Source organism: Eschrichtius robustus, chromosome 1, assembly GCF_028021215.1.
Source record: "Eschrichtius robustus isolate mEscRob2 chromosome 1, mEscRob2.pri, whole genome shotgun sequence".
In the NCBI taxonomy this organism is placed as follows: domain Eukaryota; kingdom Metazoa; phylum Chordata; class Mammalia; order Artiodactyla; family Eschrichtiidae; genus Eschrichtius; species Eschrichtius robustus.
The window spans coordinates 65,527,405-65,552,500 of record NC_090824.1 but is presented as its reverse complement, the minus strand read 5'-3'; the positions used below and the strand labels follow the sequence as shown (position 1 = coordinate 65,552,500).

General features: G+C 38.8%; 1 protein-coding gene across 2 annotated transcripts in view; it reads left to right on the top strand.

Annotated features, from left to right (window-relative positions):
* NPAS3 (neuronal PAS domain protein 3) overlaps nt 1-25,096 on the top strand; it is an 855,298-nt gene that overhangs the window by 106,630 nt on the left and 723,572 nt on the right. The window contains exon 2 of one of the 2 annotated variants that reach the window (XM_068534494.1): nt 265-354. The exons of the other annotated variant lie outside the window; for it this stretch is intronic. Within the exon in view, the coding sequence (XP_068390595.1) occupies nt 265-354 (90 nt within the window). The remainder of the gene's footprint in view (nt 1-264; nt 355-25,096) is intronic. 2 annotated transcript variants of the gene reach the window in all.

Sequence of the window (25,096 nt, the reverse complement as noted above, 5' to 3'; positions counted from 1 at the left end):
TCTTTCTTTCCTTCCACTTTTATGACTCTGAGATAAAAAAAGATTTTTTTGTTCTGATGAAGAACTGAAAAAAGTTTTCTCTGCCTGCAGGTTTCTAAAAGTGGAAGTTAATGTTCTAAAATGTATGTACACATTGCTTTATGTATATAGCTCAAAAGCATAAAAAAGCAAATAATATTAAATTTCAACATACTTGTTATCCTGCATTCCGGTTGACTGTAGAGAACCTCTAGTCATGTCTATCTGTTTTTGATGCCTCTACAGAATAACTGCCCAGCATCCTCTGCCCAACCAATCAGAATGTAGGAAAATCTACAGATATGACGGAATCTACTGTGAATCTACCTACCAGAAGTATGTTGAAATCTTTGTGAGTCTTCCTTCTGGCTCGTGCATCAGTGCTTGTGGTTGCCAGCTATTCAAAAATGTCCTTGTATTGAAACCTTATATTTCTCTAATTTAGTGGGGAAAAACAAAACAAAACAAAACAAACAAAAACAACCAAAAATTTTGCCTATGAAATCAAGACAGAAAAAAGTGTTTATTCTTTTGAAATTGTGGTCTAAAAGTTTTTTTTTTTAAATGACTATATTAAACCTCTTAGGTAAGCTTCTTTATATTGCAATAAACAAGTACTTATATGCAAGAAAATCTCGGCAAAATACATTGCACAGGTGCTATGCATCTTAGGGATTTGAAAGGTGTGTTATGTATAAATTAGCTGTCACTTTTTTCCAGTCCTGTAATGGAATGATGAGTTGTAATTTGCATAATCCTTTAAGAAGTCAAATTATACTGTCATGTAGCAGACTTAACATGCTAGCTAAGATTTCAGAGCTTTGCAGCTAATTACTATGTACCTTACAGGACAGTTAAATTGAAGTTGAGTCCTCTGGCTTTGCTGCCATTTGCTTGCTCCATTACTTAACAGACTCTGCACTGTTGGTAACGAGGTGTTGTTACTATCACTGAAATAAATGCTCTGGGAAGGAAAGGCATTTTAATGTATCTTAGCTTGACTTGTATTGCTTTTGCTAAGAAGAAAGTTTTTGGTTTTTGTTTGTCTAACACAATAATCTAAATTGGAGTCTTCCCCAAAATGAAAAAAATTTATGCTTTCCAGAAAAGTTATGAAATATTGATGGAAGCAACATTAACTTTTAATTAATTAAGTCCCCCTATAGAAAATGTAAAGTAAGGTAAACATAATTTCACTGAAGGCATTAGCCTTTCTGGATATACTTTTCAAATATACTTTGGTGTGTTTTTGTCTTCAAACTCTTCTTTTGCAATAGAGTTTCATTATTGAAAAAAGTACCCTTTTTCCTTAAACCTCCTTTCTGAATACAAGCTGGTGAGTTCTACTTTTATTTACTCCTCCAGTTGGATGTAGAGCGTTTTCTTTCATGGTTTCCATTTTATAAAATATCAAGAAATCCTGGAGCCCCTGGAGGATGCTCTCTGAAATGGATGCGAAATGGCTGGCACTGGGACTCTTTCCTGTATCTTTGCAACTTATTTATCTCTGGCTTTATTTCTTGATAATCTGTTGTCTAGATAGTGTTATTCTCTCCATCAGAATTAGTGTAATTATAATGCAGATTTTTTTCTGATGGATATTTTTTGAAAATTCTTATTATCTGTGAGTCATAATTACTGAGGCTCTTGGTGGTCAGGTTTCTGTAATTTGTTAGTGATTTTGTGGCTTTGTTGTGATTCGTGGATACTTTGAGGAAGCCTTTTGCTGTAGAAGAAGGGGGTCCTTTAAAGGCCGTATTAAAGCAGCCGTTAATTGTTGACCATTCAGCCAACTGTTGTTCATTTGTAATTAAGCCAGTGTCACGTGTCTGGCATTCCTATCTACTTAGAGGCTGAGGTTTGTCTGTTTAAACTTGCGAGAGTGTGGATGGCGTCTCCGTCTCCAGGAATTCAGTCCACAGCAAGGCTTCTCTTCTAACCGTAGGTGTCATCTGAAGGGCTTGCTTTTTTAAGAATTGGTGTTATTTGTAGTCAAGGTAGACACAGTAGGCAGCACAGCTGTGACTGCCAGAGAAAGTCACTAGGGGGATATTCATAACAAGGAAATATTGGCAAATAAATGATGAAGAAGGGGAGGAAATCCCCAAGATGTTAAATTGGAGCATTGTCACTGAGATGATTAATGGTGCTGTGTATTTTAGTGAAGATGCTTATCTGGATTGTCTTGAAACTATAGTGTACATTTAATAGCACCTATAAAAAAAGCATGTGGTGCAAGAGCACATTGAAGAGAAAAAGCTGTGGATGCTGACTTTATTTTCCTGAGTGTTTTCTCTAGCTACACCTTTGGCTGCTGGTTATTGGAAAGCTGGTGTTAATGTATATTATATATAGGAGTATGTATATTCTATATAATATATTTAATATTAATCGGCATTTATATAGGTCCCCTCCCTAGAGGATTGAAAATGTTTTATGAAAAAGATGGGTATCTTTTCAACACTTTTTAGGGGTGAACATTATCAGTTAAAGGGAAATGCTGATCGCTCAGATTTGCCTAGTCATCCTAGGCAGACGGGCAGTGCCGGCCATTAGGCTACCGTGGGTATACGGCCAAAGTTCCATCATTGATGGCTTTAGTACAATTAAAAAAAAACTTTTCCATTAATTTCTGCTGAAGGAGTGTCTGTCTTAGAGGACCCTCTAGCTTTCCGTGTCAAGCCATGAACATCCTGATTCTGTGTAATGAATTATCACTTGCCTTGAGGGCTCTTTTATCAAAGATGGCAGGTTCATCTTTGGGCAGTTACTTAACCTTCTTGGGCCTCAATAATTACTACTAGACACAGGGCTAGACATAGACAAGAGACATATAATCCTGTCTTCAATGAGCTTAGCGTCTAGTAGAGCACTGTTTTTTAATTTGGGGGGCCCTACTGGAATATTGGGGTATGAATCCAATTTGGTGGATCAAGATCAGATATTTAAAAATGAAATGGAAGAGAATAGAAAATGTTAGTGCACTGCACTTAGGAAGAGTGTGTTTTATCTTGTGAGGCTTCCGGTTTTTATGTGTGTGTTTGTATGTGCACCTAAAACTGCAAGTATGTGTGTGCATGGGGGGTGGTTATCAGTTAAAATGTGTTTGTCACTGTGTTTTATATCCAAAAAAGATTGAAAGCCACTATAGTAGTTGGTAGGTAGACATGTAAACATAATGACGTATGGGTATTACATCAGTAAGTGTTTAGGGTACCGTGGGTTATAAAGAAATGGTCAGTCTGTGGAAAGGGTTCAGGACTGTCTGGTCTCTCATATCTAGGATGTGCTGGAGCCAACTTGGATAGGCTCATGAGAGCAGGCTGTATGCTCAGCTTTCCAACTCTTTGACCCCTGACCTCATACTGGTGACTTGAAATTGGGCAATGTATTTCCACTGTGGAAACTGGAAAATGCTGCAAATTAGACGCTTTCCTACCCCCACGTAGTTGTTAAATATTTACCAGCATATATCGCTTAAGAGGAGTGATATTCCTTCCAACTGTAATTCTATGGCTTTATAATTATTGTGAATTATTTTACATTTTAAAGCATTTTATATGTTGCATTTAGATGTTACTGGGAATTATTAAAATAATTAAATCATTTCAATGATATTGAAGTTTAAAGTGCATAGGAATATGAAATGTGTGATTAATTACTTCAAAATGTCCATAATTTATGGTTTCAGAATAATGGTAGTTACCCTAACTTCTTACATTAAATGACTATGACATGGACAGTTTAAAACTTCAAATTGTAATTGGTGATATTAAGTTTTTTGGCGAAGGGTAGGAATACAGTGTTTTCAAGAATGCTAACCACATTGTAAATACTTTATAAATTTCATTGCTTTATGTTAAGCTGTCATTTCGCTAAGTACTGAAACATTTAGATCCCAGACCCCTCTCTCCATTTTTAGCTCTCCTTATAGTTTGCAATAGTATCTTTAGATTTTAGTGAACCCATCTATAAAGTAGTAGACTGGATTGGGAGATGACACGGTTATTTGTAATTAAAACAGTTGTCTTACTTTTTAATATTTTCAATCATAAAAGTAAAAGGAGTATGGAGAGTTGGAGAAAAAGATATCCCCCTCCATAATAATTATGATAACTTTAAATTTTATTTTTAGAGAAAGACAAGAAAATATTTGAGTCACAGGAAAGGAAACTTTCCCAGACATGAGATGGAATTGTAGCAATAAATTCATCAAATTACCTGTGTTAATACGTGATTGTGGGGAAAGATAACTAGGTAGGAAAGAGTCAGCTGAGAAAGGCCTTTAGGGCCTTAAAGTTTGTCACAATTTAGCTATCTGGTTGGATACTGCTGTAGAGGGATTCGAGGAAGATTGGGCATCCTTGAAATGACTGTTGTTGAACACAGCTTTAAGGCGAGTCTGGGGAGACTGGAACGTAAGTTACTGACGTTTATTGAGCCTATGCTATGCCATGTCAAGAGGCACTGCTGTACCTATTTTGAACAAAGAGATTTAACTCGGGCTTCCTAGTCTCAAAGTGCAGCCAAGATTGAGAAGGTGCTTGTAATTGACTAGACAGGTATCACCTAAAGAGAAGCAGACATTGGCAAGTTTGTGAGGGTTGTCTTTGTTTCCTGTCTTCTCCATTCCAAGCCCATCTTCCTCCTCTGTGAAATTCACTCCACCTGGATACCTGGGTAGTGTTTCACGCCTGGGCCTTTCCCCAAAGAGGCGGGGCATACATTTTTGTCTGTCCACCTCATTGCGGATCAGGTGTTGTTAACTGATAATGTTACTCTTCCATTTGAATTTTAATAAGCAACTCCAAGTAAAGAATTCAAGCAAAAAAGGGTGGCTTCTCCAACAGAGTAATTTCAGACACCATGACAGGGATTGGAGAAATTAACCTGGGCCTGGAGGGGCAAACCCAGAAGGAGGGTGTTCTCCTGTTCGGGACAGTATCGAGGCTGGCCTTTGCCACGAAGTAGGGGTTTGGAAATGGGAAGATTCAGACTCAGAAGAGGGAAGGAATTAACAGGGTCCAGGAGAAAGAGGAGGAGAATAAATGAAGAAAGAAGAAATTCACCAGTCTTCATCTGCTGTGTTGTGCCAGACAAGAGTACTAACCACTTGCACGTGTCCTCCCAATTAAGGAGAACAAGACAGGTGCCTTGGCAGGCAGGCTGCTGGGGGATAGATGGTCACCAGTGCTGAAGGGGAGGGAAAGGTCAAGGAGGCTCCAGTGGCAGCAGCAAGTTCTTTTACTGGTTGTTTAACCCGATTGATTGATTGCTATTATACTGGCTCCTCATCCCCCACCTCACGCACATTAGAATAATTTACGCCAGTTGTGTTTGGATCAGTAAATACCTAAGAATTGAGAAAAGAGAAATATACAGTGAACTTCATAAAGAGCTCTAATAGAATCTGCATGTTAAACAGACGTTGAACTTTGTAGCAAGAACTGCTTCAAGCCTTTCAACATCCAAATGAATTCTGATTTCCACATCATGCCTTTCAGACCTCAGCATGGTTTCTGGTGGTTTCTCCCAGTTAATTTTAGCGTCACACCAACGATTTTGCCTGCAAATGACTTGAAGTAGCATATCTTGGTAATGTGATGGCATAAACGTTTATTATTTAGGACTAGCTTTAAAAGGAACTAATTTATTCATTTAACGAATGTATTTTGATTGCCGACACGAGTCAGGTGCTGTTTTACACAAACTGACTTAGTCAAAGGTGACTAAGAGACTTCTGCCCTCCAAAAGCCTACAAGACTGAGATGTAAACAAGTAATTGGGGTTCCATGTGAGAGGTGCCTCTGGTGAGATGAGTGCAAACTGTGGAAGTGGTGCCATGCAAGAGGTATTTTTAGTAGTCAAGGTGGGCCCTGGAGTCTTCATGGTGGAGGAGATACCTGATTTGGGGGAGGGGTGCCTGAGGTGGTGATTTAGGCTAAAAGAAGAGTATTTCTTGTGTAGCAGATCACAAATGGCACATGTCAGGAGTGGAGGGATGGGGGAAAGGTGACAGTTAAGGTTGGAGAAGAAAGGGGAGCAAAGGCATCTGGTAGGTTGCCCTCCTGTGGGGCCCTGGAGGGGTTTTCAGGAGGGGCGGAGTGTGGAACGGACTGCCTGTTAGAGAACAGCTCTGGAAGAAGCTTAGGCCTGAGGCAGGAAACCTGCTGCGGAGTGGCCCATGGCCTCAGCGCCTCCTCTGTTTAGAAAGTTATTTAGTGTGCTTTGCATGGAAGAGTGTGCAGTCATCCTGCGTTTGTTAGCTTGAAGTTATTTTTGATTTATAAACATCTTGGAGGACTCTCCCAGTATGAAATCCAGTTCAGGACCTATCCACAAATTCACTGCTTTTCTTGGCTTGAGGTGCTCCATATTTGCCTTTCTCCTCACAGACCACTTGTAATTCAAGATAAAGGAATGCCAGAGAGTAAAAATGGACAGGCACAGGAGGCATGATTTAAAATGAAAGAATATTAATTGGCTTCACCAGAGTGTATATTTTCATTATGAGAGAAGTGACTGCCTAGATTTTTAAAAATAATTGGTTAGTGACACACCTGCAGTATGTATGAGAACTCTAGAAACTTGAGAACAGAAAGTAAAGGTCAAGGTTACAGGAATAGAGCTACAGTGAGCCTTTTGTAGGCATGCTGTTCAACTACAGTGTTCAAAATCGCTAACGGGTGGTTTCAGAGAGGGACAGAGACTGATGTGCTTGTGCCCAGGTTTAAAAAATAATAGAGCAAACTTATCTATAAACTGTGGTTTTAGTAAATTCTCTTCACCTTAAGAACGGCTTGTTCTGTGTGTTGTTTGTAAAGGTGTCTTTAGTGAATTTTTGGTCTTAGTTTATGCATCAGAGTAGAAGAATTATGCTTTAGTCTAATTTAGATCCACAAGTCCACGCAATAATATTTAATCATTGCTAGAGAAAGCTAAACCTCCTGGAAATGGATCTGAGTTTGATCCAAGCCCCACAATTATCTATGAGATGTGGGACAGTGGCTAAGTTACTTAACTCTTTAAGCTTCTGTTTTCTCACCTCTAAAATGGAGACAAAAATGATAATTATCTCATAGTTGTTTTGAGGATCAATGTGATGATAAAGATGATGATAATGGCTAACATTACTAATCTTTTACCAGATACTGATGTCTGGCAGTGGGCTAATAGCTTAATATATATATTTTAAAAGTCTTTACAATAAACGGAGGTACTAGGTATGTTTATTACCACCGTTTTACAGATGACTTATAGAGTAGCTCACTCAAGGTTAAGAAGGTAGGATATGGTGGGATTTGGATCAGCATCACTAAACTATGGCTCACTGGCCACATCTGTTGCCCCTTCCCACTGCCTGTTTTTGTAAATAAAGTTTTATTAGAACACTTCTACACCCATCCACTTATGCACTGTCTATGTATGCTTTTGTGCTACCATGACAGAGTTGAGTAGTGGTGACGGAGACCATATGGCCCACAAAGCCTCAAATGTTTCCTGTGTGGCCCTTTACAGAAAAAGTTTACTGACCCTTGCATTAGACCTCCTGTCTGTCTGACTGCAGAGCGTAAGGTCTAAACCACAAAAACATTTACTATGGTGCTTGGCATATAGTAAAAACGAACTAAATGAGCAGTGCTTTGTTACTCATCTAACTTAGGGAGCAACTATTCACCTCATAGAGCTCTTGTTTACAAAATGGAAATAATCATTTAGACTCCAGGAAGATAAGCCATTATGACTATGGAAATGTTGAGGAATTCAACGTTCCTAAAGGAACACATCCTGAGTTGTATGTGAAATTTACCATTTATTACCATGTGTTATGTAATATAGATGCAAGAATTTCCACTTTCATAGCATTCAAAATACAGTATTCCATTATAAGGAATAATTGTGAACTTTAGTGAATATTCAGGATCACTGTTAATTTCATACACCAGAAAATTTCATATGCTTAGGAAGATTATATTTTCTTAAACTTCCAGTGGAAAATACATTAAAATGGAAATGCCACTTAAAAAGTATTATGATCTATGTTAAAAGTATGTATAAGCTTACAGAAGAAAAAATGCAACAGGATTTTTTTATCCACTTAAATGAGAAGATACATAATCAGCATACCCCCCTTAATAGTCTTACAACAACCAAGGGAAGAGATTGTTTTCAACTTTACTCAGAACTTTTATTTCCATGTATTTGTCTATTGATTCAGGGAATTCCCTGTCCTCTGCTCAGTAATGACCTTGGATTTGTGTTACTTTGGAGCTTATCCAGTACACTGTGGCAGGACATCAACTTGTGTTAAGGGGATATTCTTGGAATTACCTTTCATGAAGTCCAGTGCCATGGCTCTGGGTTGGTGGCCTGGGGGGTGGGTTGCGATTCCTAGATTAGTTACATTGTTTTCTCTTGGAAAAGCTCTTTTTGAATAGAGATGCAACACATTTCATTCCAGAGCATTTAGAAGATGCATATAAACATACAGGAAAAAACATAGTGTTTGTAATCGCACCAGCCATAGACAGCCACCATTAACAATTTGGTGTCTATCCTTAGATATAATTGTGTTTATATGCATGTCATCTTTGATAGTTCTGTATCCACGTATATAGGTTTTCCTTATGAATCCATCCACAAGTTGCTTCAGCTGGCAGGTATCTGGGGCCAAGTGTTCTAATTTGTCCACAAGCAGCTTATTTAAGGGAAGTTGGAAACTAGTCGACTTCCATATAGAAACTACTTTCTGCAGAGATTTGCTGTCTTACACAATGTATATTTTTTCCTGTTGCAGTCTGTGTTTCCTTTCTGAACTTTTACTACTTTCTTGTGTGGGGAATTTAAATTCTTTTGTTAGAAAAAACAAGAGAACTCTAGCAAGAACTAGTGATAAAATTTTCAGCAGAGAAATCCTTCTCTATCCTCTCAGTATTTTTATCTAGAGAGTCCATCATTGAAAAGTAGAAAGTTTAGAGGATGAAGCTAATGGTGAGAAGGGTATAGTGGGCTTGAGAAAACGTACAGCTTTTTTAAAAAAATTAATCAGTTTATTTATTTATTTATTTTGGCTGTGTTGGGTCTTCGTTGCTGGCTTTCTCTAGTTGCGGCGAGCGGGGGCTACTCTTCGTCGCAGTGCGCGGGCTTCTCATTGCGGTGGCTTCTTTCGTTGCGGAGCACGGACTCTAGGCGTGCGGCCTTCGGTAGTTGCAGCGCGTGGGCTCAGTAGTTGTGGTTCGCGGGCTCTAGAGTGCAGGCTCAGTAGTTGTGGCGCACGGGCTTAGTTGCTCCGCAGCATGTGGGATCTTCCCGGACCAGGGATCTAACCTGTGTCCCCTGCATTGACAGGCGGATTCTTAACCACTGCGCCACCAGGGAAGTCCCATACAGCTTTTTTTAGATCAGAATATGTACATGCATGAGAGGTAACCGTTAAGTGATTAGACGGAGTTTTCTGGCTACTTTACAAACTCATTCTCTCACATGCCACATCTGCTACATCAATCCTTAGGTTGCTTAAACAGAATGCTACTTACTGTGTTCAGCATTGAGATGTTTTCATCTAGTTCTCAAAGCAGAGAGAGGTCTGGTTTCTGGGAGGATTTTGGTTCAATAACCGGAGTGTAAGGAAAGTATACTTGAGTGATTTTCTGTTGGCCAGCTTGAGACCTTTGTGATTCACATATTAGTGTGAGGATTCTTTGGAATTGAGCGCTTGATATTTATGTGATTAAATAGACCATCATTGTATCTTATTTAAAACCTAATTTCCCTTCCTTTCCTTCAGCTCATTTATAAAGGCTCCCTGCAATAAATACTAAATGCAGTAGTATTTATATAAAAGATTTTATATATAGGGCCTCACTCTTTGCTTTTTCTCATTAGGTACCAATGACGAGAGGCCTGTTTCTCTCTCTAGCAATTCTCATCACTTGCATTTCAACCAACATAAGCTTCCATAACAGCCTCATTTCCTTGACTGTTGCCTGTCAGGGGTGCTCAGAGTGAATCACAGCCAATTGCATGCCTTGGCCTTTAAACCAGAAGAGGTGCACGATCTTTTTGATGATTCTCCTCTTTGCTTCCACTCTCCAACCACACTAACAAAATTGATGTAGGAGTGAAATTGAGTTGGCATGGCTGTGTTGGACACAGTCTCCCATTCCATGTGCTTTAGACACCAGCTGAATCTCCTGGTGAAGAATTAACATTTGCAGTGCAGGATTCCCTTGCCATCCGAAAGCAGAGCATTCCTAGGAAAGCCTTTGTAAGCCAAAATGATGTAAAGTGAAGAAGCAATTACCTTAGGACCCATTTTGCTAACAGATGCACAAAATAAATGGAGATGAAGACACATGCTCACAAACACAGTTCAAAGCTATGAGGGTTTGATGCTGAGATGCAGAGCGTAGTTCCTGGGGAAGGAACTTGGTGGTGCCTCTCTGCTCAGGGTGAGCTCGCTGCCTCTGTAACTTCTCACCGCAAAACAAACACTGAAGGCTATTTTCGCTTTTGCTTTTTCCCCAAATGTGAAAGTCCTCTTCCGATTTCTTTCAGTTATTGAAAACAGGTACTAATGTAGTCTTTCATAAAAGCAAAGTGGTGTAAAGCAAACTTTAGAAAAGTGGGGGATACCTGTAATAACAGGGTGGTCTTTGCTCACTTCCAGGGAAGCAGCATGCTTTTCCAGGGACTGCCTAACTACTTGATGGCTTGCAAGGGGAAAATAAGCAGCAGCTCCAATTCTCATCCCCTGGAGAAATTCACCAGGTGTCCTAAGTCTTGAATTAATATCAGTGAAAGCAGTGGTGGTCATGTCACCATGTTTTTAAAAGGAGAGATTTGGATACACATCCAGTGGGGATGAAAGTGGAGGGTAGGGGAAATTCTTGAGTTCTTGTAAAATTGACGGTCTATAAATTCATCTGATAGCAAGATTGTTTACCGTCTTTTCTGAATGCTGCTTGCCCAAAGCTAGTAACAATTTATATGAGGCTAGTAGGAATGAAGAATGCTGTTTTGTCTTTTTTTTTTTTTTTTTTTTTAATTTATTGCACTTGTGAAATGCCTTGGGGAAGGAGAGACTAAACTAAAATTAAGCGCAGGCAGATTTTAAGTAGCATATTTAAAAAAAATAATAAATTTATTTATTTATTTTTGGCTGCAATGGGTCTTCGTTGCTGTGCATGGGCTTTCTCTAGTTGCGGCGAGCGGGGTCTACTCTTCGTTGCGGTGCATGGGCTTCTCATTGCAGTGGCTTCTCTTGTCGCGGAGCACAGGCTCTAGGCGCGCGGGCTTCAGTAGTTGTGGACACAGGCTCAGTAGTTGTCGCTTGCGGGCTCTAGAGCGCAGGCTCAGTAGTTGCGGCACACGGGGCTTAGTTGCTCCATGGCATGTGGGGTCTCCCCGGACCAGGGATCGAATCTGTGTCCCCTGCATTGGCAGGTGGATATCTTAACCACTGCGCCGCCAGGGAAGTCCAGTTGTGTATTTTTATAAGGATCTAGTGGCAAGTTTGGTTCACTTGCACCACAAATACCTTTATTGGCTCTGTTCAGGAGAAATTTGCAGGACACAAATGACTGCTGTGGTACAGAGTGTCCTTGAAATTCGAGGCTCTGAGACATAGACAATACAGCTGGATCAAAAGGAAATACCCATTGACGCTGAGGCCTTTCATTGTGAGGCTAAATTGATCCTTCTGCGGACAAGAGACGTTTTAACTCTTGATAGTGAAGTTAGGTTTCAGTTTCACCATTCTTGCTTCTGTATTGTCTGGTTTTCCATATCCAGTAATACAGATGCGGTAATTGATTAGCTGAAATCAGAAGGAAAGGAAGTAACAGGTTCCAACTGTGGTGTTCTGTGGTTTTTTAGGCATTATGATAATTGACCCAAATAACCATTTTTGAAGTAAGTAAGTAGTATACTAATTTTGCACTGAAGAAAATGAAGGCTCAGAGACGGTAGGCCAGTTGCTCAGTTTACACAGCTAATAAAGTTTCCTCTGGTGACTATTTATAGCAGAATAATCTGAGTCAGTCTGGCCCAGCAGTTTATCCCCTTTAAACAGAATGATGTGGCCCTTTGGAACAGGATGATAGTTTTCCTCAGAAAAACATTCATCCTCTACTGAAGGCTAGTCTAATGAAATCTATTGCTGCAAAAGAATAAGACTCTGAGGAACTTAAAGCCTTACCTGTAGAGGAGGGAAGTTTCTTATATTTGAAACATTCAGTGTCCTTTGTGTTCCCAGCTGTGTACCCTCGAGTGTGGAGGCAATTAGGTCTCCCCTTTGGAAACTTCATCTGCTGTTGCACTGCGGTTATCACACAGAAATGGATGAATCCGAAGCTTTTATATCAAGCCCTACCTCTTTCCAAATTCAAGTTTTATATTTCTAAACTGCTTGATGTCTCTGCCTGTGATCCACTGTATATCAACCTCTGCATCTAAAGGCCAACAAATTTGCAAGCACTTCTTGGTGTTTCCCAATTGATCCTCAAAGCAACCCAGTGAACTGTATTTTATCTCCATTTTACATGGAAAGAACCTTAAACCAAGCAAACGAACAAACAAAAAGCCCTCGAGTCCTAGAGATGAAGAGATTTGAAGAATTTCACACGGTGGCGGTATGGCCTGGCCCTCCTGCGAAGAGAGACATTCCTGATCTCCCAGTCTAGGGCTCTGTCCAGGACAGGGCAGCCGTTCTCCCAGAAAAGATCTCCACATCTTCCTTAGAATGTTCCTCTCCTACCCTGTACTTCTTTTGCTTTATCTTAATTTTTCTAGTCTATCAGGCTTGCTCTTGGAATCGTCTTCTATTCTACCTCTCTCTAGTCTGAAATATCCTGCTTATAGCATGATTTAAAAATAATTCTCTTCTTTTTCCATATCCTTAATCTAAGCTCTTATTTCATTCCTAGATTGTTGCAGTCTCCCCCTTACTCGTCTTATCTCCCATCTCATTCAGTTTTTTTAAAATTAATTTATTTATTTTTGGCTGCGTTGGGTCTTCGTTGCTGCACGCGGGCTTTCTCTAGTTGCAGTGAGGGGGCTTCTCATTGCGGTGGCTTCTCTTGTTGTGGAGCATGGGCTCTAGGCGCACAGGCTTCAGTAGTTGTGGCGCACGGGCTTAGTTGCTCCGCGGCATGTGGGGTCTTCCCGGTCCGGGGCTCGAACCCGTGCCCCCTGCATTGGCAGGCAGATTCTTAACCACTGCACCACCAGGGAAGCCCTCATTCAGTTTTATTAAGTATTTGAGTTTACTGTACACAAAGTACCTTGCAAGACAGTACAAATTTTCCTTTCTGGGCTACCTTATAAATAGTTATCAGATTAAAGTAATGTTTCTAGCATATTTCCTTGCTCAAAATCATTGACTGTTCATTCTCACCACATGGTGTCTATAGCTTAGTGTTTAAAACCCACCAGTCTTGCTCTAGTTTGCCTCCCCTTCTCCCCCAAGGTCTTTCTCAACCCAAACTCTCTGCTCCTATCTGTGAAACGTGTCCACTTTCTCGTGTTAGGTACAAGACATGCACTATCTCTGTGCCTTGGCTTTATCCACAGTGGTTTCTTTCCTCTCTTAATTCAACACATTAATTGGGTACGTTCTATAACTAGGAACTATTGTTTGGGATATGTCGATGAACAAAGACCAAAATCTTCACCCTCCAAGTTTGAGGGCATGAGAGACAGGCAGTAAACAACAAATGTTGAAAACCAAGTAGATCACATAGTCTGTTTGGTGGTCAGTGCTATGGAACAAAAACACAGGTTAAGAAGAAATTAGGGGTGTTGGGGTGAAGTTTTTGGTATGGTTTCAAATAGGTGAGGCTCCATTTAAAAGTATGACATTTTTATGTCAAGGATGTGAGGGAGTTACAAGGATGTGAGGGAGTTAAGCATCTGGATAGGCAGGGGAAGATAAGCAAGTTAAGCAAGGATGTGAGGGAGTTAAGCATCTGGATAGGCAGGGGAAGATACTCTAGGCAGAGTGAAGGCTTTGCGGCTCAAGGGTTCTTGATGTGTTCAAAGACCACAAGGAGGACAGTGTGGTGGGGTCTGTATGAGCAGGGAGGACAGTAGCAGGAGACAGTTCAGCGAGGTGATGGGGAGGTCACACATAGGACCCTGGCAGGCCACGTAAGGCTTTTGGCTTTTACTCTACTTGAAATGGGGCCTTGGGAAGATTTTTGAATTGAGGAGTAATGGGACATAATGTAATTTTTAGGATCAGTCTGGCGGCTGGCTGAGCATATGCTTCAGGGGGATGAGGGTGGAAGAAGGGAGACCAGATTGGAGACTATGACCATAAGCAAGGTGGCTCATACCAATGGTGTAGAAGTGGAGGTGGTGAGAAGACTTAGGATTCTGACCTTTTCTGAAGGAAGAGCCAACAGGATTTCCTGATGGAGTGGATTGAGGGGGGATAGAAAAGAGAGGGAAGTCAACATTGAGCCCAAGATTAAATCCTCACGTGTCATTTACTCTGCATCACATGTTTGGGGGCACTCAATCATATATATGTAAATATATACTTTTAGGAACTCATACACAGAGTGGCGAGGCATGACATAAACTCATAAAAGTTAAAGGATAAAAGAGTGTGTGGGTGTGTGTATGGATAATATCTTCTCAATAAAATTGCAAGCTCCTTAGAGATGTTAATTCATTTATTCACTCCACAAATCTTCTTAAGGTGCTTATTAAAGGCAAGTGATTGTCTTACCTCTTCAGTAGTGCTAAAGGCAATTAGAGGCAACTTCAGTGTAGAGGGTAAGTGTACAGGCTCTGATGGAGACTGATGTGTGCAAACCCTGGTTCCACTGTTTTTTGCTGAGTGATCTTGAATAAGTTACATAAGCTCTCTGTCCCCCATTTTTCTCTTCTGAGTAATGATAATAGTCTCTCTCATAGGGTTTATCATGGAGAATAAGTGTACTAATACATGTAACTTACTTAGAACAATGCCTGGTACATACTAAATGCTCAAAAACTGTTTACCATTCCTAAGTAAATGTTCAGGAAAAATTAGTTAAAAGAGGATTAACATTTGGAATGACTTTCCTCCTTTAAACACCTGTATTCAAACCCGCCAAGCTGCATGGATAATGTGAATAATAAGGTCTCGTATTAAGCCTTGCTCTCTAGCTGATGGTTAACAAATAAAATGGGAGAATTGTATTATGATCAGTCTGATTGCCTGTCTCTTTTCAGGGGTGGACATGGAGTCTGGTCAACATCCCGTTCTGGGTACATTTGATTGACAGACTGACAGACAGCTTTTAAATACCTAACACATAAAAAGATCCGTATTTTCTTATTATTTTTTAGCTTAAAATGTTGAATGTGTATTAAAATGAGAAAAATAATTTTCAGGATAGATATGACTTTCCTAGTACATAAAAGCAAGGAGATCACATCAAGAAGGGAATAATAATTTTTTGTCCAAGTACAGGAAATTACGATTTTCCCCTCCATGTTTATGTTTTGATACCTAATATCTCTTTTTTTCCCCCTCATGTGGTTGTTCATCCTTTCATTTCTCTTATTATCAGCAGCTAATTTGGGCTCCAAATCCAGAAAGGAGCAATGCTTTGCTGCTGTGGAATTCAGGCAGACATCTTTAGTGTCAGGGGTGGTTTGAAGAGCAGCTTAATTCGGCTTTTATTGTGCCTGGTACTTCAGCCAGGCACTGAGGTTCTGTTTGAGCTCAGTATTCCTGATCCCACTCTATACATCATAGATGGCAATGCAGACAGTGACTGTCAATGAATAACAGGTAAATATTGAACAGGGAAGCCCTTTTGATTAACTTTGTGGATCATTATTTGAAAGTAGCTTGCATCGGAACAGCTCCATCACTCATGATCATAGCACAAGGCGTAGGGGTCAGAGCATCAGCCTGCTGGTTGGAAAGCTGAGGTTGCATTCTTTGTTCTGTACCTGGTCCTGCATTCATGCAGTGGTGGACTAATTACAACTATCCAATGAGCAGAATGGTGACTGTTTAGCCCAATAGGAATGCAAGATATTTAAGATGATAAAGCACAAAGAATGCTCAAGAGAGACTGTGCTGTGTTGATAGAAACATATTAAAGCATATTTATAACAACTTTTTGAAGTATATAACAGTATGGGTGCTCTTAATTTTGTATCCTGATTCAGAAGTCTTTTTTCTAATGTGGAATTTAGACAGTTATGGCAGACTGAAAGTGAATTTTTGGTCTAGTGTGTGCTGAAAATAAGTAATTTCAGCATCTGTCCTCTTTCCTAGATTTAGTCCATACCACCTAACGGGTACAAGTTGCCCCCATGAGACATTTACCCAGAAGGTTGTTACATAATCTCTCTGCTGTTAACTGAGTGATTCTGATCCAGCCATTGAGCCTCATGGTAAATTAATAGTTTATCATCTTTGGAACAACACCATTATCATTATTGAGCTTCCATCAAAGAAGATGCACAGAACTTGGTAAAAAGACATAGGTGGGATTGAACAGAAAAGGACAGTTTTCTGCTCTCAAGAAACTTTTCTAGGTCACCACTTACATGGTCATAATAAAAAGATACAGAAAAACCATGATTAGATTATTCATGCATCTTGAGGAGAGACCCAATTCAGTGGCCAAATAGGCAGTTCCAGAAGTTTTCATAAAGTTCACATTTTAGAGTGAATCTTTTAGTTGAGTCTTTCCATCATAGTGAAATACAGAAATGTTCAGAAACTAAGTGCAATAATTAAAATTATTAAAACAACCAATGAAAATCTATCTCCTTATCATTCTAGAGCAATAGTTTAAAGGTAGGCATTTTATGATGTTTTAAATGTATAATTACATTTTAAATTCCCTTAATTACATGGATTAATGCCATTGTTACTTGCTGTTAAACATTTATGAACCACAAAAGTGACAAAATTATTTAAAGAATGTTGGATGGAGTCTTCATTTTTTGTGTCACTTAAGTGTTAATCTCATGCAACCAACATAATAACAGCCAAAAAATTAAAAACAAATTTATTCTGAAAATTATTTGAATAAGAAGTACACTATAAAGTGGTTATGCTAAGTAGAACTATAAGCTACATGTTGTTTCTGTCACATTTCTGAGGAAGAGATTCTTTACTGGGATCTTTTTAAAAGTGTGTTTCAATTTTGCTTTTAAATGAACAGTGGAAAATATATTAATATTCTTGCTCTTTAACTGTAATGTTCTGGACTAATCGATGGGAACATCCCCACCGTGCCACCCCCCCCCCCCAAAAAAAAAACAAACCAGGAAAGGATTTTAAAATTCGTTTAGAAAATAGTCTCGATTAGATAAGTATTACAAAGTAATGTATTAGAAATAACTATTACATTATGAAATTTAGGTAAACCTATAATATGCATGCAAAATACACAATAAACTGCAAACCTAATATAACAAACATGAAATTTCTTTACAATAGAAAAACACTGAATACTTAAAGAGCAGTATGGGCTACTGTATTTGTCTTTTTCCCCAGGGGTCTCAGGATCTAAATTTGAATGAGGTTCCAAGAGAACATGTGTCGGGTGGTCCCATCCTAACCCACACCACAAAGCTAGAACATAATTTGTCATAAATCTTTGTTTAGAACTGGAACAAGGGGGATGCCTTGGGTCAGGCAGGAATTGGCAGGACTGTGTGGAAACGTGCCCACATGGCATGGTATCTAGCAGAGCCAGTACTCCTAGGCCTTTGGTTTTCTTGAAATTACAGGTAGTGAATTCAACATCCAGTCTCCGCCTTTATAGAATAGGAACCTTGGGACACAGTATTCTTTCATGTAGACTTATTTGTGATCCATATTATAATTTGTATTTTAGTTATAAGGAAAATTATAAAAATATAATAAATATATATGATAAAAACATATGTATCAGTATTTTAATTTAAAAATTTCCTAATAATTTCCACAACTTAAAAAAGATTTTATGTTTATACCCTCAACAGGAAATAGAATGCACTAGACAAGGATTTTTTAAACGATGGTGACATCATTGCTGGCTTTTAATATTCCATTTTACCCTTACTAGGCAATCTGGTAATATTTGGGGGGAAATGGAATATGTTGGGGGAAGATATGGTAGTTTGAAAGTTATTTGGCTCCATTCAGGAGCAAACGTTCATTTGTCAAGGAAATATTTATCATCTCTTTGTGAGAAACTGTGGACATTCCTCAATCTCAAGGAAGTTTCAGGCCATCAGTGGAACTCAGAATAGAATAATTTATTGATTCAATAAATGTTTACTGAATACCTACTAAGTACCAGGCATTGTCCTAGGCCCTAGGTATTCAGTGATAAACAGGACGTCCACAGTTCCTACGGCACGGAGTGTATACTTGACCTAGGAGGGCAGCCAATATGCAGATACATATGTGGTTTTCCAAAGGTAGCGCTCTATAGTACGAAGGAAATTAAATCAGTATGAGGGATGGAGTATGACAAATGCTTTTCTTACAAGACAGAGAATGTTAAGTGCCTTAAGAATGGTATCAGTCTCTCAGTTCTCTGCAAGTCCAGGAGAACAAGAGCATTTATGGCTGTGGGGAATTGGGAAACTCTTTTTGGAGAGGCTGAAACTTAAGCTGGTCCTTGTGGGATGAGAATGAACAAGTCATGTTTGTATATGACAGAGGATGGAAATAAGAGTCTCTGTTCAGAATTTACTAGAAATGAGAAGGGGACCTTTGTAGGACATTGAAGGAAAAGAGAAGAATTTGGATTTGGCATTTTATGTGGTTTCAGTAAACTGAAGGGTTTGGGCTGAGGAATAGTGGAGTATGTGGGATTTTTCTAGCCTCCGTGTTTGCGTAGAGTGGATGAGAAAGAGGCCACCTGACGGGCTGTTATGACAATGAAGAAGTGAGAAGACTATGTAAATTTTCTATTTGGGCAAGCAGTGACTATTTCAAGATTTATTTAAGGGCTACTATGTGAACATGGGTTTGGGTGGATGGACCATGTGATTTCCTGATTCATGAGAGTGGTTTGCAGACCAGAAAGTTTGAGAATCACTGCCCTAGGTCCAGTATGCTGGCTGTGGTTTACATGATTACCTACATTCTTCAACAGGATTTGATCAGGAAATACTTTAAAAATTAAATATCAATAGAGCACCAAGAAGAACTCATCAGATAACAAACGTTTTTTGGGCATACATAGGCAGCCAAAAATGGTTCCATAGATGAATTACTTATAAAAGAAATGGCCACCACTTAACCCATGTCTCATTATGTAAGAAACAAATACATGTTAACCTTATAGGATAGGGATGGATAACATAAACTAGTGATCAGCAAATAATGACCTTCAACTCTGTTTGTTAGTAAATGTTGCCTGTGAATCAAGGTGCCAATCAAACATAACACATGCACGTTACAGGTGATGGTGCAGGAATGACACATCATTTTTTAAAGATAGATCACTGCATGAGAGCAATGATGTAGATGTGTTTGCTAATGACAGAACCAGCTTGTGTGATTAGTATTCATTTTTTGACAACCACCATATTGAAGGGAGGTTTTCCATAACATTTTTCTGATCTGTTGACTATGAACTTCAAGATTCACACTCTTATTAAGTTCCTACCTCCATCTAGATAAACAGTAGAGAAGGAAAAATCCCATTTTAATCATAATTTCCTTAGACTTTGTAATTGAAGTGTTGTATTTTATTTTTTTGACTCAATATACAGGCCCCCCTTATCCATTGTATAAGTGAAGGTTTTCACCTTTTTAAATAATAAGGGTATGTTAATTATTGGAGTGCACAAATCCTAGCATTAACCCCCCTTTTGCAGGAATTCTGATAGTTTTTGTACACTGGTTTTTGTAGAAATTCTGACTTGACTTTCAAGGTTTAGTGCACTTATTGCTAAAAATGATGTTTGATTTCTAAAAACTATCTGGGTTAACAGGATCTTCATAATGTCCTTCTATATTTTCATCAAGTTTAAAGAACATGAGTTTGAGTATCCTGAAAGGGGATCTGACTCTCCTGTTAGCAGTATGTTAAGCAACTAAGCTTGCATCATTTAAAAATATTTTTCTTCTTCTGTTTGGAGATCATCTTCTTTTTAACTTCATAGATATTATTGTATACTTAAAATTCTTCATGACCTTTCTTTCCAAGGTATGTCCTGCACTTGCTATTTTTTCTCTCTTCTTGCCTTAGCTCGCAAAGCTGATATCACTGTAGTACAACTAATGCTTGCTTCCGTTAGTTGAGCTTCCATGGTCTCTGGTCCACCTGCCAGTCTCTGCGGGCTGCTGGAACACATTTCATCACAGCCTCTAGTAGCCACAGAAACAGTTGGAAACTTGCATCCTTTATACTAAATATTGGCCACCAAGCTGGCAAAAGGGGAGAACTTACAACCATAAGTTAACTTCTCTAAAATATTGTTTAGGGAGGCAATGATTTATTGAATGTTAATAAATAACTTTATAATTTAGTAACTCTTTTATAAACTGTCTTTACAGAGTCCATAAGAATCTGTAGGGGGCCTAACTTCTAACATTTTAAGATTTAGCTTTGTATTTTATTAATTGGTGGAATCACATTGAGTTATTTAAAAAATTAACCTTAGTCTTCAAGTCTTTCACATCTCTATGGGTCTGTTTGTGTATAATAATCAGAGTTGGCCTTTAAAATCCTCAGCCAATGAAGCAAGCATGCAGTTTTTGGTAATATGCATTTTTACATTGTCTATAATTGTTTCTCACTAGACTCAAAATAGCATTAATTAAGAGAAAAAAACCCTGGTCTTGTCTTTCTATTGCTACCTCTCCCTCAGCACTCCCTGGAAACCTAAAAACAAGTTGGGTCTTTGTCTTTTGTCATCAGACAATTTCAATGAATAGAGGTTGATAACCAAAAATAAGACTTCACATCCCAAGAAAAAAGTACAGGAGAATTGTAGAGCTGCATAGAGTACTGCATGAGAATCCTGCCTTAGAAAGTGGAGAGCCTCGTGCTAAAAAGCCACTGAGCCCTTGAGTGGGGGAATTTTGTTTTTCTGTAGATAGCATGTTACCAATTACATCAAGAAGAGTATAGACGTCTTGTTAGTTGATAAATGGAGGTTGGAATCCTTTTCTAGGTTATTTTATGGTATTTGTTCACAATATTTACCTTCCAAAATTGATTCAGCATAATCTTCACCTCAGCTTTCCTTCATTTCTGGAAGACATATAGATAATGTGGTACTTTTATGAAGCCTTACATGGCATCAAAAAACTGGTTTTTGCCTTAGCTCAGCAGAGCAGCAAGATTATATTAACATAGACTTTGGAACATTTGAGTTCCCATAGGGTACAGAGTGTGGCTGATATGACATGACTTGCCTTCAACAGTTGTTTTAACAAGATATCCTTCCTATACAATATACTGAGCTGAAAGGCATAACTGAGTAATGTTAGCAAGAAACACTGTTCGCAAAATTCTTGACTTTCATCTTTATGTGATTAATCCAAAGCAATGTATTACTTACAAAAAAAAAGTATTTTCAACTGAATATATATGACATATTTATTTCTCAAATGTCTATACCTTTACAAGAACTATTTTTGATGTGTGATATTTTTATTCTACAAAAGTGTTTCCAAATTCACAGCACAAGCAGAAAGATGTCCGGGGCTTTGGATGTCTGGTATAAAGAGGCCTGATGCTATTCATTCGTGTAATAACTACTGAGCATCTCCTAGGTGCCAGGCACTGGGGATGCAACTGTGGATAAAAGGGGCTAAAGTGTGGGCCCTTATGGTACGTACATTCATGTGGGGATAGCAGACAAGAAGCGAATGGACCAATTGTAGAATACATAAGAAGGAGATAAGCGCTGTAGGGATGACATGAGCAGGAAACTGGGCTAAGGAGTCCCAGAAATGGGAGTGGGGCTTGCAGTATTAAATGGGGTGGTCAGAAAAAAACCTCACTGTGAAGATGACAATTGAACGAAGTTCTGAAGGAGATTTTAGAGCAAGCTCTGTTTATACCCTTACTTCACCATTTGGAAATGTATGAGTCCCGGTCGGCTGACTGTCTTGCTGATGCCCACTCTCTCCAGAGATGCTCTTTCCTGTGCCCTGTATTTAAATTTTCTCTCTGATGCCTTATGTTCTATTTTATATTGTTCTATTTTGGGAGGAAAAATGTATTCTACAGAGCATTGAGTTCATTGGATGAAAGATGCTATGGTTTTTTTTTTAAAGAAAGCATAAATCAAGCTTCCATAAATATTCCAAATTGCACCTTACCGAGAAATTGTTTTTTGTAAATGTTTAAAATGGTAAAAGAAAGCTTTCCACTCTAAAAATTGTATTTTTACTAATTTACTAATTAACACTTTTCTTCTGCTTAGCACTTTCAAGACCTGATTTAATTACAGTTTCTAGTACCTTAAATAGTGTTTTAAAATGAGTCAGTGTTGCTTTGCTCAAAACATTGAAGTAAGTTTTTTGCCCTTTTAGGCATCAGTTAATATGAAATGTCTCATTTATTTTCACTGCCAGAATCCTCATTGGAAATAGAGGTAGTTCTGTTACTTGGATGATGGAACCGTGACTAATCAGGGAAATGTTAGATGTACATTTGCTTCACAATCCCAAGGATAGGGTTAATTGAGCATTTTTTCCTTAGTAATATGCACGTAGTTCTGATTTGGCTCTGGGCTTGGAAATAAAATGTGAGAAGCAACAATTCTCCTGTTTATTCTGAGTTTGGAGACTGCATTTGAATTGGCTCTCAAAATATTGAGAGAATTCCTCCTCTGGAGAGGTTCCTGCATTGCTATTTCTGGTAATCAATCAATTGAGAATCATTTGGTAAACTGCACACTAGCATGTTCTACCAAAAAATAAAGCCATGGGAACCGCAGATTTTCAAAAACAATAAAAATTATATATGAATTAAGAAATAGCAAAATACTTAGAGTTTTATCAGAATTTTTCTCTTTGAATGAAAAAGCCTTAGAATAACCTAATTGTTGTAATATTAAGTTGATTTGTATTTAAGGTGGGGTAGAAGAAATTCCTGGAGAGCAAACTGTTATTTCCCAGCATTGTTTCTTTCCTGGTAGAAGTCACATAGAAATAGGGAGAAAGAAGATGATGCAAATGTGCAATGTCACATTTATGTTTCTTAAATCAGTAAAATTTGGGGAAAGTAAATCATTTTTAGAATAAGGATTTCTGTTACAGAGCTAATTAGATTTAATATCAGAAAATAACTGGGAATTGCTTAAACTCATATTTCTAACGAGTTGTGTGAGGCCTCTGGAATTTACATTCCCAAATGGAAATGTGTAACTGCTATTTTACTGGTAATATCTGCCTTCTCTGTGACTCTCAAACCCCAGTTTTCTGTGCTAGTGATTGTGCATGTACATTCAGACACACAGTAGTTGGAGATGGTTTAGATTGCTTTCTTCTGTACCCATCGTGGGGTTATCGGCAGTACTGTTTCTTCACTGAAGGGAGAGATAGTTATTTATACAAAAAATACTTTCCTTTGATTACAGTGTTTTTCTCTCTCCAAAGTAGAACTCTCTCTCATGTATGCCTCACATATACATATAGTTTCAAGGTTCACTACTCTGAATCCTTGTAATTGTGCTTTTTCTTGGACTGAATTTTTCGTATGTGCACAGCACTGTTGGGCAATAAGATTTATAAAATTTAAAAAACATGTTTCTTATCCAACAGAGAGTTACATATAATGTTGCTGGGGAGACAAGGTATGGGATCATCATTTTTTTAACTGGGCACGTAGTTCAACCTGATGATTTTGCAGATGAATAAAGAAAGACTCAAATATACTGGGAATCACAGATAGCTGAGAAATAAGTGGTAGCAAGTAGGGGAATGGATATGCAATTTATGCAATTAAGTGTTACAGTGAGCATTGCCAACAGTCAGAACAGTGAAGTTCAGAGAACTGTGAAAGTTGGAGACAGTCTTTATAAGAGAAAATGAAACTGAGTTCACCGCAGAGACTTTGGGGGATGGGTAAACATGTGAGATGAGAGAACATCATGAACAAACATTTTGAGGCAAAACTGGGCCAAGCCTGGTTACATTCTAACATGGGCAGGAGGAAGCCATGGGGGGTTGTTGCATGAGAAATGAGTGCCATCCCAGGGCCAGAGAGAAGAACGGGCAGGTAGGGAGCCCCTCCTGAGGCTGTTGAGATCTTTGAAAGCTTGCTTCTTCTGTTTACACTTTACTCTGGTTCTTTGTTAAGAGCTGCTTGATGAAGGAAATGTCAGGCTTCCTTTTTCACCTCCTTTGGCTCTTTGACTCCTGTTTCCCAACGTGTGTGTCATGGCTGTTAATAGGTGTTGTTTGAAAAATGGGTGGTGGTTTGGTAGCCACTGGGTTAAACAAGCTAAGGGAAGCTTCTTTACCAGTATTGTACGTTGCTAATGAGCTGAGGCACACTGTGAAATTACTGGAGGGGAACTTGACAGGTAGCTTTTCCCCAAACGCATTTGTCCTACAGAACTCTTCATTCTAAAGCGTTACGGGCCTAGAGTCCCTTGGGAGCACCCTTATAAAGGGATAGATGAGAAATCACTGCTATCATTTTTGAAATTTTAAAATAAAACCACAAATTAGTGCAGGCCTATAGAATTGAAATATCTACCGAGTTTAAGAGTGAGGAAGAGAGGCCAACGCTTCTCAGCTTATTCTCCAGTAGTCAAGTGTCTGTGAGCCCATCATCTGCAAAACAGAAGGAGCCTTTCCAGCTCTCATGTAAACTTGCCACCTTGCCTTGCTTAGGAATGGTTCCCACATGCTGTAAAGAGTTTATTCTGTGGAAATAGAGACTTTTCCTACTTCACCAAGTGAGAAGGAATCATCATTAGGTCTTTTTCTCCCAGCCTTGCAGCCCATTTGCACGGCTTCTATATGCTGAAGACGATTTCCCCCAACTTTCAAATCCCCTGGTTTAACCCTTTTGCGCCTGTCGTTTAAACTGGATTGAGAATTGCTGCTGTCCAGAACTGACTGAACTTCTGATTCCACCCGCCTCTCTCTCCG